The 14500-nt window shown below is 38.2% G+C and overlaps 1 protein-coding gene across 6 annotated transcripts in view; it reads left to right on the forward strand.

Moving 5' to 3' along the window:
- PLCH1 (phospholipase C eta 1) overlaps nucleotides 1-14500 on the forward strand; it is a 262393-nt gene that overhangs the window by 173740 nt on the left and 74153 nt on the right. For all 6 annotated transcript variants that reach the window (XM_037842070.1, XM_037842071.1, XM_037842073.1 and 3 more), the window contains exons 7-8: nucleotides 6409-6502; nucleotides 9947-10150. In XM_037842070.1, the coding sequence (XP_037697998.1) occupies nucleotides 6409-6502; nucleotides 9947-10150 (298 nt within the window). The remainder of the gene's footprint in view (nucleotides 1-6408; nucleotides 6503-9946; nucleotides 10151-14500) is intronic.

The following is a 14500-nucleotide window of genomic DNA, read 5'->3' on the forward strand; positions in this document are numbered from 1 at the left end:
AATAAAAGACAGAGACCAAGGCAAATAAATAGAAACCAGCAAATTGTAGGAAACGGAGACAATGCATGGAGAAGGAAAAGTTAAAAATTGTCATTAATGTCATCCGAGTGGTAAGAAAAATTGCAACCATGAAGCAAGAGCAAGGTGCTATGAGAAAAGAGAATTCAGAGGGAAGAAAAGAGCTCTTCGGAATTTAAAAAATGAGATCAGAGGAGAAAACTTAATAGAAGGTGTATAAAGTTGAGAAAATTGCCCAGAAAGTAGAACCAAAAAACCCAAAAAACAACCGTAATAACAACAACAAAACCAAACCAAACAAGACACAGAAATGGAAAAAGAAAAAGTAAAGATTTGGAGATTAGTGGAGTGAATTGATCCACGTGATCCACTGTCTGAATAATAAGAGTTACAGAAAAAGATAAGAAAAATAAGAGGGAGGAAATTATCAAATAAATAATACAAAAAATTTATTAGTACCTCAAGATTGGCATTTCTAGATTTGCTAGACCTAAGTGCCAAGCATAGAGAATGTGAAAAGGTTCACACCAATGCAAATCATAGTGAAATTTCACAATTTCAGGGATAAAGTATTACCCTAAAAGCTTGAGCAAAGAGAAAAACAAAGAAAACTAAACTGATGAGCAAACAAACTAAAAAAGGTTCTGGGAAAAGGATCAGATGGCATCAGATTTCTCAACAGCACACACACAAGAATACACACAAAAACACAAGCAAGAACTAAAAAAATTAATTCATTTCCTAAGTGCTGTTTCATGGGATTGGCAGAATGAAGTAAGGAGAAAACCTGAATAACAGTTTAGAAACCAGCTAGTCTGGATGAAGGAGGACCTATGCAGGAAAACAAATAATGCAATTCATGGATTATTTGTTGCCTTTGGCTATGTGGAAAATAATACGGAGAGGACATTAGTAGTATTGGGAAGAATTGGTGATAGGGACATTAAAATTTAACCAAATGAATAGAAATTGCAGCAATTAGCAAATCAGAAAAAAATTTTTAAGAATGGAAGCACAGTCACAGTATTCAACAGACTCAGCAGTCTGCAACTTCTGCATAGTCAGAATAATTTAAATATAGAAAATTTATTTATTAGAAATTAGGATATAATTATAAGGGGAGGAGAGGTAGAGGGAAAGTTAGTTTTGCTGGCCCCAAAGAACTAAATCTTCATCTAATATAATAATCAGTCAGTAGATAATATCTAAAGTGCATAATACATAAAATAGCAGGATAAACATAATAATTAGAAATATAGAGATCTATTCCAAAAGAAATGTCTGGAAGTGTTGTCATTATTATCTTTGGAGAGTGATTCTGGGAATAGAAGGGGACTTCTGCTTTTAGTTGTAAGCATCTTAGTTTTATTTGACTTGCTTAACTATGTTCATGTTCCTTTGAAAAATAAATTAAAAGTTAATTAGTAATATTGAAATTCTTCACGAATTTTATTTTGATATTGTGTTTGGTGTGTTTTGGGAACCTTAGCCATAAGAAATATAACTATTTACTCCTTCTAACCTTGTTTTGACTGTCTGACCTTGCACTCACTGGGAAAGCTTTGCTTTTAAATCTGGCGATAAAAGGTTAGTGTCGGAATACAGTTACTTTATGGATCCTTGACTGTTTCCTACAAACCATTTGAAGTTGATTGAACTTTAAAGTGAGGACCAGTGAGTATTTTCTCTTCTTGTATGAGATTAAGGAAAAGGAAGGAAAAGAGAATGGAGTTAATCTGGAATAATTAAAGATGTCGAACTGTAAATTGATTTGAAAGTTGTAAAATTTCAAAAGTTAAGAACAGGTTCAGGAATTCAAGATATATTGAAAAACTAATCAGTTTTGAAAATAAGCACGTAAATTTTACAAGAAATATAATGAACACCACCAGTGTAAGGTAAATTACACTGAAGTCAGAAGTTACAAATTTGAAATTTGGTTCTGTCTTTTACTGGTTTTGTGACTTGGGTAGAGATATTTAGGCTTTCTCAACATCCTAAAAATAGATTTTTTCTGTCTATAAAAGGGATAATAATAGCTTTCAAGAGTATTGTAAGAACTATTTAAGATCTTGTATGTAGAACATCTTTCTATTGTATAGAAAAGCAGGAAGTGGTTCAGATATTCAACAGCAAACAAAACTGAGATGAATTCTTTGGGAAACAGGACTAGAGTAGGAAGAAAATGTTTCTATTTCACCTGTCAGCTCTGTCTAAACAATGGGAAGAAAAGGACAATAAAGAATATTAATCTATTTTGAACCTTTGTTCATACAGTAAAACCCTGTTATAACTTTATAAGGGAGGCCTAAAGATTGTATAATATGCTGGATTTTGCTGTTGGGAGTGTAATTAAATGAGAACAGGAGATGGGGAAGGATGGGAGCTGATTGACTTTTGCATTTCAATTCTCTCTACCATGGGGTTTTACTATATTTTATTAAGTCAACACTTAATCCTTGAATTTTAATAATAGACAGTGATTATTTCTTCCCCATTAATTCTTTTTAAAAAAAAAAACATTAAAGCAGTTGTAGGCTTATAGAAAAATCTTACAGAAGGTACAGAGTTCCTATATAACCCCCCTCACACACACAGTTTTCCCTATTACTAACACTTTGCATTAGTGTGGTACCTTTAAATTTTAGTCCACAGTTTACATAAGGGTTCACTCTGTTTTGTACAGTTCTGTGGTTTTTTTGGTGTATATAGTAACTTATATACAACCTAAAATTTCCCTTTTTCTTCTTTTTTCAAATATGCAGTTCAGTGGCATTAATTACATTCACAAAGCTGTGCCTCTGTTGCCATCATCCATTGCCAAAACTTTTCCATCAACGCCAAAGAGAAACTCTGTACTGATTAAACATTAGCTCCCCATTTCCTTACCCCACCTGGACCCTGGTAACCTGTATTCTAGTTTCTGACTTTATGAATTTGCATAGCTTCTTATTTCATATATGTGAGATCATGCAGCGTTTATCCTTTTGTTAGCTTATTTCACTCAACATGATATCTTCAAGGTTCTTCCATGTTTTAGCATGCCTCAGAACTCCATTCCTTTTTGCAGCTAATAGCATTTCATTGTATATGTATACCATGGTTTGTTTATCCATTCATTGGTTCATGGACACTTGGGTTGCTTCTATCTTTTGGCACTTGGAAAGAATGCTGACATTAACATTGATGTGCAGCTATTTGTTCAAATCCCTCTTTCAATTCTTTTGGGTATATACCTAGAAATGGGATTGCTAGGTCATATGGTAATTCTATACTTAACTTTCTGAGGAACTGCCAAATTGTCTTTCACAGTGGCTGCACCATTTTCATTCCCACCAACAATGAACAAGTGTTCCTATTTCTCCACATTCTCCAACATTTGTAACTTTCTGTTTTTTTTTTTTTTTTCAATAGTAGCCATTTTGGTGGGTATGAAATGATATCTCATTGTGGTTTTGATTTTCATTTCCCTGATGGATCATGATGTTGAACATCTTTTCATGTGTTTATTTGCCATTTGTATATCTTCTTTGGAGAGATGTCCTTGGGCTTTTGCCCTTTTTTTTAATTGGGTTGTTTGTCTTTTCAGTGTTGACTTGTAGGGATTATTTATTGTTCCAGTTTGCTAATGCTGCCTTTTCGAAAAAATACCAGAAATGGATTGGCTTTTATAAAGGGGGTTTATTTGGTTACAAAATTACAGTCTTAAGGCCATAAAGTGTCCAAGATAAGGTGTCAACAATCAGGTAACTTCACTGGAGGATGGCCAATGGCATCTGGAAAACATCTGCTAGCTGGGAAGGCATGTGGCTAGTGTCTGCTCTGGAGTTCTGGTTTCAAAATGGCTTTCTCCCAGGATGTTCCTCTTTAGGCTGCAGCTTCTAGGGGCAAACTCTAGGCTAGTACCTCCAAAGCGTCAGCAAAACTCTTCTTCCAATGGCTGTCTTCAAAATGTCTCTGTAAGCTGCAGCTCCTCTCTCAGCTCCTGTGCGTTCTTCAAAGTGTCCCTCTTGGCTTTAGCAAGCTCACTCCTTCTATGTGAGCTTACATAGTTCTCTAATAAACTAATCAAGGCCCACACTGAATGGGCAGGGCCACATCTCCATGGAAATTATCTAATCAGAATTATCACCTACAGTTGGGTGGATTGCATCTCCATGGAAACACTGAAAGAATTACAATTTAATCAACACTAATACATCTGCCCACACAAGATTGCATAAAAGATCATGGTGTTTTGGGGGACATAATGCATTCAAACTGGCACATTTATATATTCTGGATATTATATCCTTCTCAGATACAAGTTTTTCGGATATTTTCTCTAATTTTATAGATTGTCTTTTTACTTTTTTGATAAAGTCCTTTGATGTACAAATGTTTTAAATTTTGATAAAGTCCTATTTATCTATTTTTCTCTTTTGTTGCTTATGCTTTTGGTGAAAAGTCTAAGAAATCTTTCCCATTAATTTTACATAGAGCCCAGTAATTCATGAGTTTCCTGGAGTGCCTACTAAGATTTTTGTCAATTCGATGATTACTTTTCAAATATGATTTTTTTTGTTGTTGTTAATACAGTCTACTTCATATCTTGTACTAAAAACATGTTTTCTTTTCACCTGTGATTAGCTCATCCCAGGATGGCACTTTGTTCATTTGCTAGTTTAGATCATCGACTCCTGGTATTCTACCTGACTCCAGTTCATGTACCCTGCATCTTCGAATCAATGACCTAGTAATCTGAATAACTGCAACGTGATCTCAGTTTTCCCATGGCACATAATTTTTTTTTTTAAAATCAATTTGGTTCTTTTTATTGTGTGAGCAGTTATTTATCTTTTAGACTATATATGATATATCTCTCTAGGTTATAGCAGACAAATTAACAAGCTGCTTAAAAGTTGACGGGGTAAGTAGAGTTCCTTGGAACTCTAGAACTATTTCTTTGGAACTAGAGTTCCTTCTAGCAATGTGGTTTCATTTATTTTTGGTATTTTCGGTTGGCATTTGGTAATGTGAGCCTCTGAATGAAGTAAGGATTATGAAATTAGCGGATTCCAGGGCAGAATACTCTGGTGATTCAGTAGAGGGGTCTATAGATATATACACACAGGTGGATTTACCTAGAAACATTCTGTTTTAGAAGGAAATCATCTTCTTTTTAACTATATTTATGATCAGGAAACTTCACCATTTACATAGGAAACATTAATTTTGCAGATAGATACCAGCTTATGGCCTTTTGGCAATGGATTTGCATTGATTACTTATTTTTATTTTATTGCTTTAGAAAGCTATTTATCTAGTACCTGAAGGGCTGTTTTCACTGATTAGATCTGAAAGATGCATAGAGAGACTGACACTCTGGTCATTTCCCAAAGATAAAGGAGCTGGTACCTCACACCCTGTGAATTTGACCACTTAGTACTATGCCATAACACTTCAAAAATCAGAGTATGTTTTTGTTTTAGTTTGCTAAAGCTGATGAAATGCAATATGCCAGAACTGGATTGGCTTTTTAAATGGGGATTTATTAACTTACAAGGTTACAGTTCTTAGGCCATGAAAATATCCAAATCAAGGCATCAATAGGAGATGGTTTCCTCCCCGAAGACCAGCTACCAGCTGAGCGATCCTCAGCAACTCTATCACATGGCCAGGCACATGGTGACATCTGCTGGTCTCCCCTTCTCTCCTGGGTTTCATTGCTTCCAGCTTCTGGCTTCAGTGGCTTCATCTCTCAGCTCCTCCGGGGCTTTTTTTAACGTGTCTTCTCTCTATCCTTTATTCTTTTATAAAGTACTCTGATAAGAGGATTAAGACCCACCCTGGGGCAGGCCTCAACTGAAATAACCTAATCAAAAGGTTTCATCGACAATAGGTCTACACCCACAGGAATCCCTTATAAGAACATGATCTTTTCTGGGGCACATACAGCTTCAAACCATCACAGTCTTTTTAGCATAGAGCAACACAGGTTTCATCTTTCTTTAAAGGGCACACACATCTCGTGACAAAACTGAAATCAGAAGACCCCATTTCTGGAGAGTACTCATTATAATTTGATTTGTTATACAGAAAAATGTGTTTAATTGTATGTGTTACACAGCCACATTTTTGGATATGTTCATCAGAGGAAGAGAACTTCAGATCTCCTCTGGCCCAATGACTGCAAGGAACTGTCGTGAGCAAACTGAGGTCGAGGAGAGCCAGGGGAGTTTATACAGCCAGCTAGAGTTGGAGCTAGCCCTAGAATTCAGTGCTGAGATCCAGGCTTCTTTCCACAATACCACATTGTCTTTACAGCAAGATAAAATGTGCCAAAACTAAAATAAATGATAAGCTGAAAGAAAAATTACAGGTACTCTACTAAAAGTCTGTTTTGTTTAGATGAATAATGTGACAACAGATTATTGTCTTGACATCATAAGGAAGTTTGAAGTTTCGGAAGAAAATAAGGCAAAAAATGTTCTTGGCATAGAAGGTAAGATAACCGTTGTTCTTAATTTCTCATTTCTCAGTTCAGTCCATTATGTTAAGTTTCTGCAAAATTTTTAGGAATAGAGATCAGATTAGAATTACAAATAATTCTAATGAAACCACAATGTGCACATAAGCAGATGCTATGATATTGCTGTTTCTCTTGCTATTGTAAAGATGATGATGAGCATTTTCAACCCCAAGCAAGTCCAGTTGATGGTAATGTTTATAATGGATAGTGTCTTAGTTTGCCTGGCTTGAAGTCCAGCACCAAGGTATTGGCAAGACTTGCTTTCTCCAAGAGTCTGTAGTGTTCCAGCAATCCTCTGTCACGTCGATTGCTGCCCTTGTGTCTCTTCCCTTGATTTCTGCTGACTTCCACTTCTACTGACTTCAGTCTTCTGACTTCTGCATCTAAATTTCCTTTGCATATAAAGATGCCAGTCATTTGGATTAAAGCCCATCCTGATTCAATTTAGCCTCATCTAGATAAGATCTTTGAAGTCCACACCTTAACTAATAATATCTTCAAATGTCCTATTTACAAATGGTATACTACAAGACTGGGGGCTAGAACTTAAACATGGTTCAATTTCCAACAAATGCCAAGAAATGTTTTGACTTTTCTCAAATGGCTGATTTTTGGAAATAGCATCAAGCTGATAATCTCATGAAGGGAAATTTGGTACTAAAGTAAGTATCTATGTAACTAATGACTTGAAAGTAAAAACTTTCCTCTGAAAATGTTACAACTCATTTGCTTTTCTAGTTTGTATCATTGGAGAGGTTGTTGGATCCACAAAGCTCCTTAATACAACCAACCACCTGATTTTATAACCGAAGAAACTGTAGTTCAAAGAAATTTAATTTGCCTTCAGTCACACACTCAGAATCTAGCTTCTAGGATCTTACACTAAACAACATGGTATGAATATGGTTAAATGTATTTATAAGATATATATTTAAAATATGGAGGGAAATAAATTGCAGATTTCCGTCCAAGAGGGGGAGCCCTCAGACGGAACAGATAATCTTAATGAAAGACTACTGGAGAACCCAGATGGTCCAAAGAGCATCCAAAGCCATTGCTATCTTACCATTTTAATTGTCAACCTCTTACTCTTCCCAGCTCCCATTCTCGGTATGACAAGGAGGGTTTGATAGCATGTTTACTTTCTGCCCTGGAGGGTAATAAAGTTGAACAGGAATGATTTAAAATCTTATATCATTAAAAACCATTTTATAAACAACCAGAAAAGATAAACAAATGAGTTTGATCCTTTTCTGTACTAAGAAATAAATCTTTTCCTTGGTGGGTCTCTAAAAGATAGAATTAATCATGATTCCTAAATTATGAGCATAAAGATAGGCATGAAGAAATCCTCCAGCTTCTCAGAGAATACTTACAGATTCAGTTTTACCACATGATTCTCAAAGACTTGAAGCAATTTACTACCCAGGCATTATGTTTTGAAAGATTGTAGAAAAGCTGAGTTTTCAGCATCATCTTTTATTTTCTAAAACAGTTTTATTCACACACCATACAATCCATTCTAAGTTTACAATCAGTGGCTCCTGGAATAATCACATAGTTATGCATTCACCACCACAGTCAATATGAAAACAATCCCATTTCTTCTGGAAAAACAAACAAACAAACAAACAAAAACCAAAAAAACCCATACCCCTCCCATATACCCCCCTATTACTGACATTTTTGCATCATCTTTCAGCACTATTTCTATATAAAATGTACTGGCCATTAGCAGCATCTTCCAAAATCAATTTTGTAGTCAAATAATCACGGCCTGAATTTAGGCTGTGCCTAACTTTTGACCTGCTATCTCAACTGTGGTAATGACAATACCGTTTTTCAAATCAATGTGGTAATCCATCCGATTACTGGTTGATCAGTGTATCACTTAGCATAAATATGACTTTAACCCTGATTCAGTTCATGAGGTCTCATTGCAAAATCACAGCTTGATTTCAGTATCTACTGAATGCAGTTGCTGTGTGTGAGTCCCTCTCCCCAGGCCAATCGGAATTCTTAAATAGTCTATTTATTTATTTCTCTGGGTTACGTTTAAACTGTGAGCCCCCAAAGTAATAGTTCAGTTTTCTGACATTCTCTGTTGGACCTGAAGCAAATTTCTCAGTGGCCCAGGTTTCCCCCTGTTCTAGTTTGCTAATGCTGCTGGAATGCAAAACACCAGAGATGGATTGGCTTTTATAAAAGTGGGTTTATTTGGTTACACAGTTACAGTCTTAAAGCCATAAAGTGTCCAAGGTAACACATCAGCAATCGGGTACCTTCACTGGAGGATGGCCAGTGGCATCCAGAAAACCTCTGTTAGCTGGGAAGGCTGGTGGCTGCTCCAAGTTCTGGTTTCAAAATGGCTTTCTCCCAGGACGTTCCTCTCTAGGCTGCAGCCCCTCTTCAAAATGTCACTCTCAGTTGCTCTTGGTGCATTTGTCCTCTTTTAGCTTGTCCAGAGCAAGAGTCTGCTTTCGGTGGCCATCTTCAAGCTGTCTCTCATCTGCAGCTCCTGTGCTTTCTTCAAAGTGTCCCTTTTGGCTGTAGCAAGCTCACTCTTTCTGTCTGAGCTTATATACTGCTCCAGTAATCAAGGCTCATGCTGAATGAGTGGGGCTACGCCTCCATGGAAATTATCTCATCAGAGTTATCACCTACAGTTGGGTGGGTCACATCTCCATGGAAACACTCAGAGGATTCCAATCTAGTCAGCACCAAAACGTCTGCCCCACAAGATTGCATCAAAGAACATGGCTTTTTCTGGGGAACATAATCCATTCAAACCGGCACACCCCCCAAAGGCTGCTTTTTGTTTTTGTTGTTTGTTTTTTCCCCTAGTGGAGAAGTGCTTTTATTGGCAGTAGGGCTGAATGTACAAAGAATTCTCAGATCTGGATGGGACAAGGCAGTCACATGTATAGATAGCAGGAATGAAGAAAAGCGGATGGCTCAAAAGAAATCAGCATTGTCTGGGGCATCTAGGTCACGATATTCCACAACCACCCCTGAGTCTCCACCAACCATCCTGTTGTGGGGTTTCCCAGGGTAACCCTCTTGGCCTCGAAAAGCATCGTAGTTCCTGTGGCCGGTACCATACAATGCATGGGGGAATGGAGTCCTTCTGTGGGGACTGTAGGGTGGAAAGCATCAGTTCCATAACCCAAGATGGGGGGGCTGAGGTTGGCCATAGGGCATCAGGCCCTGGGGTGTCTGGTGTCAGTGGGAAATCCCAGGGTCAAGTCTGGGGGTAGTATCTGGGCAGGACCAGGTACTGTTTACCTTGGGGGTAAACAGGATAATCACTATGAACATACTTTGACATATTTTGTCTCTATTTGATTCAATTAAGTACATATGCTTAGATGTTTTGAAAGCTGTAGTACTTGACTATCTTCTCCCTTTCTTTCAAAGGCTTCACAAGCTTCATGCGCAGTCCTGCTTGTGACGTATTTAACCCGTCACACCATGAAGTATATCAAGATATGGATCAGCCCCTCTGCAACTACTACATTGCTTCCTCTCACAATACATACCTGACTGGGGACCAGCTCCTTTCTCAGTCCAAAGTGGATATGTATGCTCGGGTGCTACAAGAGGGCTGTCGCTGTGTGGAAGGTACATGTGCTTGTCTGAGCACCAGTGTGTATCAGTGAACATGTCTTCTAATCAGTCAGTCAAGCCTAGTATAAATAATGGAGACCCCAAAACTGCATTCACTCTAATCAGAAGTATTTCCCTACTTATTGTTGAGTCATTCCTAATTCATAGTCCTCTCTGGCTCCTCCTTATTGTTCAATCAGGAAGGAGAGAGGGATGTATTAGCAGTTGGTAAGTACACCTTTAGTTGCTGAAAAATTGTGATGAAAATTAAAGTCTTCCTAGGGAGATATTTTAAATTGAACAACGGCAAATTAGTTCAGGATAGCTATTTGTTTTCCACACAGGATCCTCATGGTGTATCATTCAACCACCATTTATTAAATTTTTAGTGAGTGCCAACTGGTGGGACGTAGATATAAGTAAGACATGGTTTCTGTCTTCAACAAGTTCACAGTCTGGTAGGGGGGGGAGGACATGAAAAAGCGTAGTACAGTGTTAAAATTTCACCACTCAAATCATATATAAGATATAGAAGTAGTATGGAGAATAAGTGCGAAGTAAAATGTGGTGAGACTTCACCAAATAGTCTGGGAAGTTAGCTTTTGGCCAATCATAATGGATTTTAAGTGCTGTGGTGAAGAATTTCAATTTTAGTCTTTGATAATGAGGAGTGTTTTAGTCTCCTCACTGCTGTAGCAAATACCATGCAATGGGTTGGCTTAAACAATGGGAATTTATTGACTCATGGTTTTGAGGGTAGGAAAAGTCTAAATCAAGGCATCATCAAGGTGATGCTTTCTTCCTGCAGACTGTCATTCTGGGACTGGCTGCTGGTGATCCTTGGTCTGGGCTCCTCTGTCATGTGGCAATGCACATGGCGGCCTCTCCTGGCCTCTCCTTTCTCTCCTGTGTGCCTTTGACTTTCAGCTTCTGGCTGCTTCCTCTGAGGCTTTTTCTCTCTCTGCCTGAATTGCATTCTGCTTATGGAGGGCTCCAGTATTAGGATTCAGATCCATCCTGATCGACTCGGACCACACCTTAACTGAAATAAACTCATCAAAAGATCCTACTTATAATGGGTTCCCACCCACAGGAGTGGATTAAATTTAAGAACATGTTTTTCTGGGGTACATAGCTCCAAACCACCATAAGGAACAAGTGAAGAGCTTAATAATGATAGTGATAGACTCAGACTTACAGTTTAGAAAGATCACTTGGCAACAACTTTGGGAGGGTAGTTTTTTTACAGTGTGCTTGTATGTGTTGAGGGGGAGTGGGTGATGCTAGAGCAAGAAGAATGGTGAGAAGGTTGTTGCAGTGATTCCGAGGAAGGATTATAAAATCTTGGACTAAGCAGGAAAGAGAGAAGATTATAATGATATTAAAGATGTAAACTTAATAGGGCCTAGTGAGAGAAATAAAGGATGTAAGGAATGAAGACGAGAGCTGTAATGGATGATGGTCCCACCACAAGCGTTGGGGAATCTGAGAGGATGAGCATTGAGTTCAGTTTTCCATCTGTTGAGCTTATAGTGATGTATTGTAATATTTAAGAGGACATGTTCATCAGTCAGTGGGATAACTATATCTGAACTCAGTGGAGGAGTCCGAACAAGATAAAGATTCCATGATTCCAAGCATTGTATGTGGTAGTTAAAATCACAAGAGATCACTTAGAGAGATGAATGGAAATGAGAAAGAAGACTGAGAACTTAACTGATCCAATGTTTAGAGGGTAGGAGGAGCAAGGGGAGAAAAAAAAAAGTGATCAGTTGTAGCTATGGATGAAAGAGTATAACAAAGGAATGTTCAAAAGTGTCATATGTGACAGAAAAGTAAACTAAATACTAAGTGCCCAACCTGGTTGTGCTTGACAGCCGGAGGTTTTTGGTGACGTGCTGTGTAGTTTCAGTGGCATGTTAATAGAAAGCTGAGGGGTAGCTAAAGTGCTGTGGGTTGGTGGCTGGGCACTTTTCTTCCCCAGAGAAAGGTGTTAATAGAGACGTATCACTCAGTGATAGAAGATGGGTGGCACTTTTGAGACTTGGAAGAGGGAGAAATGAAAACACAGGTTTGTTTGTAGAGGGGTGGAAGGGGGCAAGAGATTTTTGAAAGTGTTCATTCCTTATAGCCCCAGTTTTCTCAGAGAAGTAGGAGAGAGCATCATCTAAGTGTGAAGTATGTGGAGGTAAGCTAGAGGGCTTAAGATGATCAACAAACTTTTGAAAAAGCCATCAGGAAATGGGAAAGGAGTTGAGATAGTTGGGGCAGGCCTAGCTAATTTCAAAAGTAGTCTGTAGTGATACAAATCTGCATTGTTAGACTTCTCCCACCCCACCAAGAGACTGGTAGTCTCAAAGAAATAGAAAAATGCAGGAAGTTGTCATCACACACACACACAACAGTAACAGGGAGTTGTCACCACAAGGTGGGATTTTGGATATAATTACAGGTGATGACATTACTCAGGTTGTGTCATAGGTGAGCATGATTGAAACAGAGTGAAGGAAGAGACTGTTGGCATTGAGGAGGTCATGGCCAAGGGATTGAGTAATTGCCCACATGGGCATTTAACTCACAGAGGATGCTGGGAAGGAGTTAGTTGGAGATTAAAAGCTTTAAAAACTATGTTATGGAAAAGGCACTTGGAAAACGCCAGAATTTTAGAGTTGAATAAAGTGGACTTCAAAGGAGGAGCATTTTTCATGAGTGGAGAAGAACGGTTGTTTAAGGTAGCAATAAGGGCCTAGGGAATGTTTCCTGCTTCTGTGAGTTTTACAGAAGACCATCTGGTGGAGAAAGGTAGTAGTGCCCTCCAAGGCAAGCTGGTTGTTTAAACGTAAGAAGAAGTTTGAGGGAGAATTCCAAAAGGAGTCTGCAGTTTGTGATGGAATGGGGATGCTGTAGAGCACAGGGTAACTGCTTTTTGGTGGTGGTGGTGAGGTCTGCCTTAGGCATCAGCAGTGGGATAACAGGTTCTCCTAAGGGTAATGATGTGAGAAAGCAGTTGGGCAATAAGACAAATAACTGGATGGCCCTTTTGTCAAGTATTGTCAGGCTTGATGAATTTTCTGCTACAAAAGTGACAGTAATGGTCTAGAGATAAATCAACATATTTTTAAAAATTGGACAAGGATAAAAAGTATGCAAACAGAATCATTGGAAATACTGCAAAATAAGCTCTCTGGAAATTTATGTTTTAAGACAGTATTTTTGCAGTAGATGCAGAGAATGCATACTGACCATTGTGACTAACAGTTGAGTAGCTGTGAGCAAGTGAATAATGAAGGTGCTTATAAAATATTAACATAAAGAAAAACCTTTTAAGCAACAAAAGGTCTTGAAGTGACATTCTGCTCCCAGTCATTATTCACCCCTTTGTTCACTCAGCACACAGCAAGTTTTACATGTCTGACACGCATAGAGACACCCCAAGTGCATACACAGCCTCACTGGATTCACACTGTTAATTGCCTATCATTTTAAATGGTGATGTTTCCTTGGAAGCCAAGTATGGAAAATGACTTTTAGTGATTCCATGAAGGAAGTGACAGTGAACTCTACACAATTTTGTAATTTTTTTTTCTCTCTCCTGCACTTTTTTTCTTTTGTTTTTCAGGTCCTTTATATAACCAGTCTTCTCTATTTTGGTTTTCCTTTTCAAAATCAGTGTCCCTTCCAAGCCTTATCACGTTCCCATGACCAACTGCTGAAACTGACTCAAAACCTCTAAGCTTTGTTTGGAGGTATTAAGAAAGAAAACTATCTGATTAAAACAACTTATAATGACGTTCAAATGGATTTTTAGGCTTAGCTTTCTCAGGGACTTTTGGTTTTAAAATGGGGGCTATTAGAAATCACGTGGAGCAAATGATATTGATCATGGGTCTTTACTTTTACCTTCTCTCTTCCTAGTTGGCCAGTCACCAGAGTAATAGAAGGAAACTCCATGATCCTCCATGTCTAAAAGGCTGCCTGCTCCTGCTTTGGTGCTTGAGACTATGCACAGGCACAGGGTAATTTTGAAGGACATGCAGTGTCCCAGGTGCTCTCAAATGTTTCCTGTACCAGCTTGCATCAGCAAATTCCTCCCCTACTTTTTGGCTTGAAGTTGTTACTATTAGAAAAATCTATGACTGGGCATTGAAAGTCAAGCCACTATTTCTGGAAGGCTTTTGCTGAGAAGAAAAAGTATATTTAATGTAATACTTGATCAGCTTTATACTTGATCTATTTCCTGTTGGAAATCGTGGTTGTCACTTTGGCTTTGACTGTGCTGTAGGAAGGAAAAGGGGAACTATCATGATTTTAGCCCCTTTTATGGGCCAGATCTGGCTAAGTGCTCTCCATGCATTGTCTTATTTG

The sequence above is a fragment of the Choloepus didactylus genome, chromosome 1, assembly GCF_015220235.1.
Source record: "Choloepus didactylus isolate mChoDid1 chromosome 1, mChoDid1.pri, whole genome shotgun sequence".
In the NCBI taxonomy this organism is placed as follows: Eukaryota; Metazoa; Chordata; class Mammalia; order Pilosa; family Megalonychidae; genus Choloepus; species Choloepus didactylus.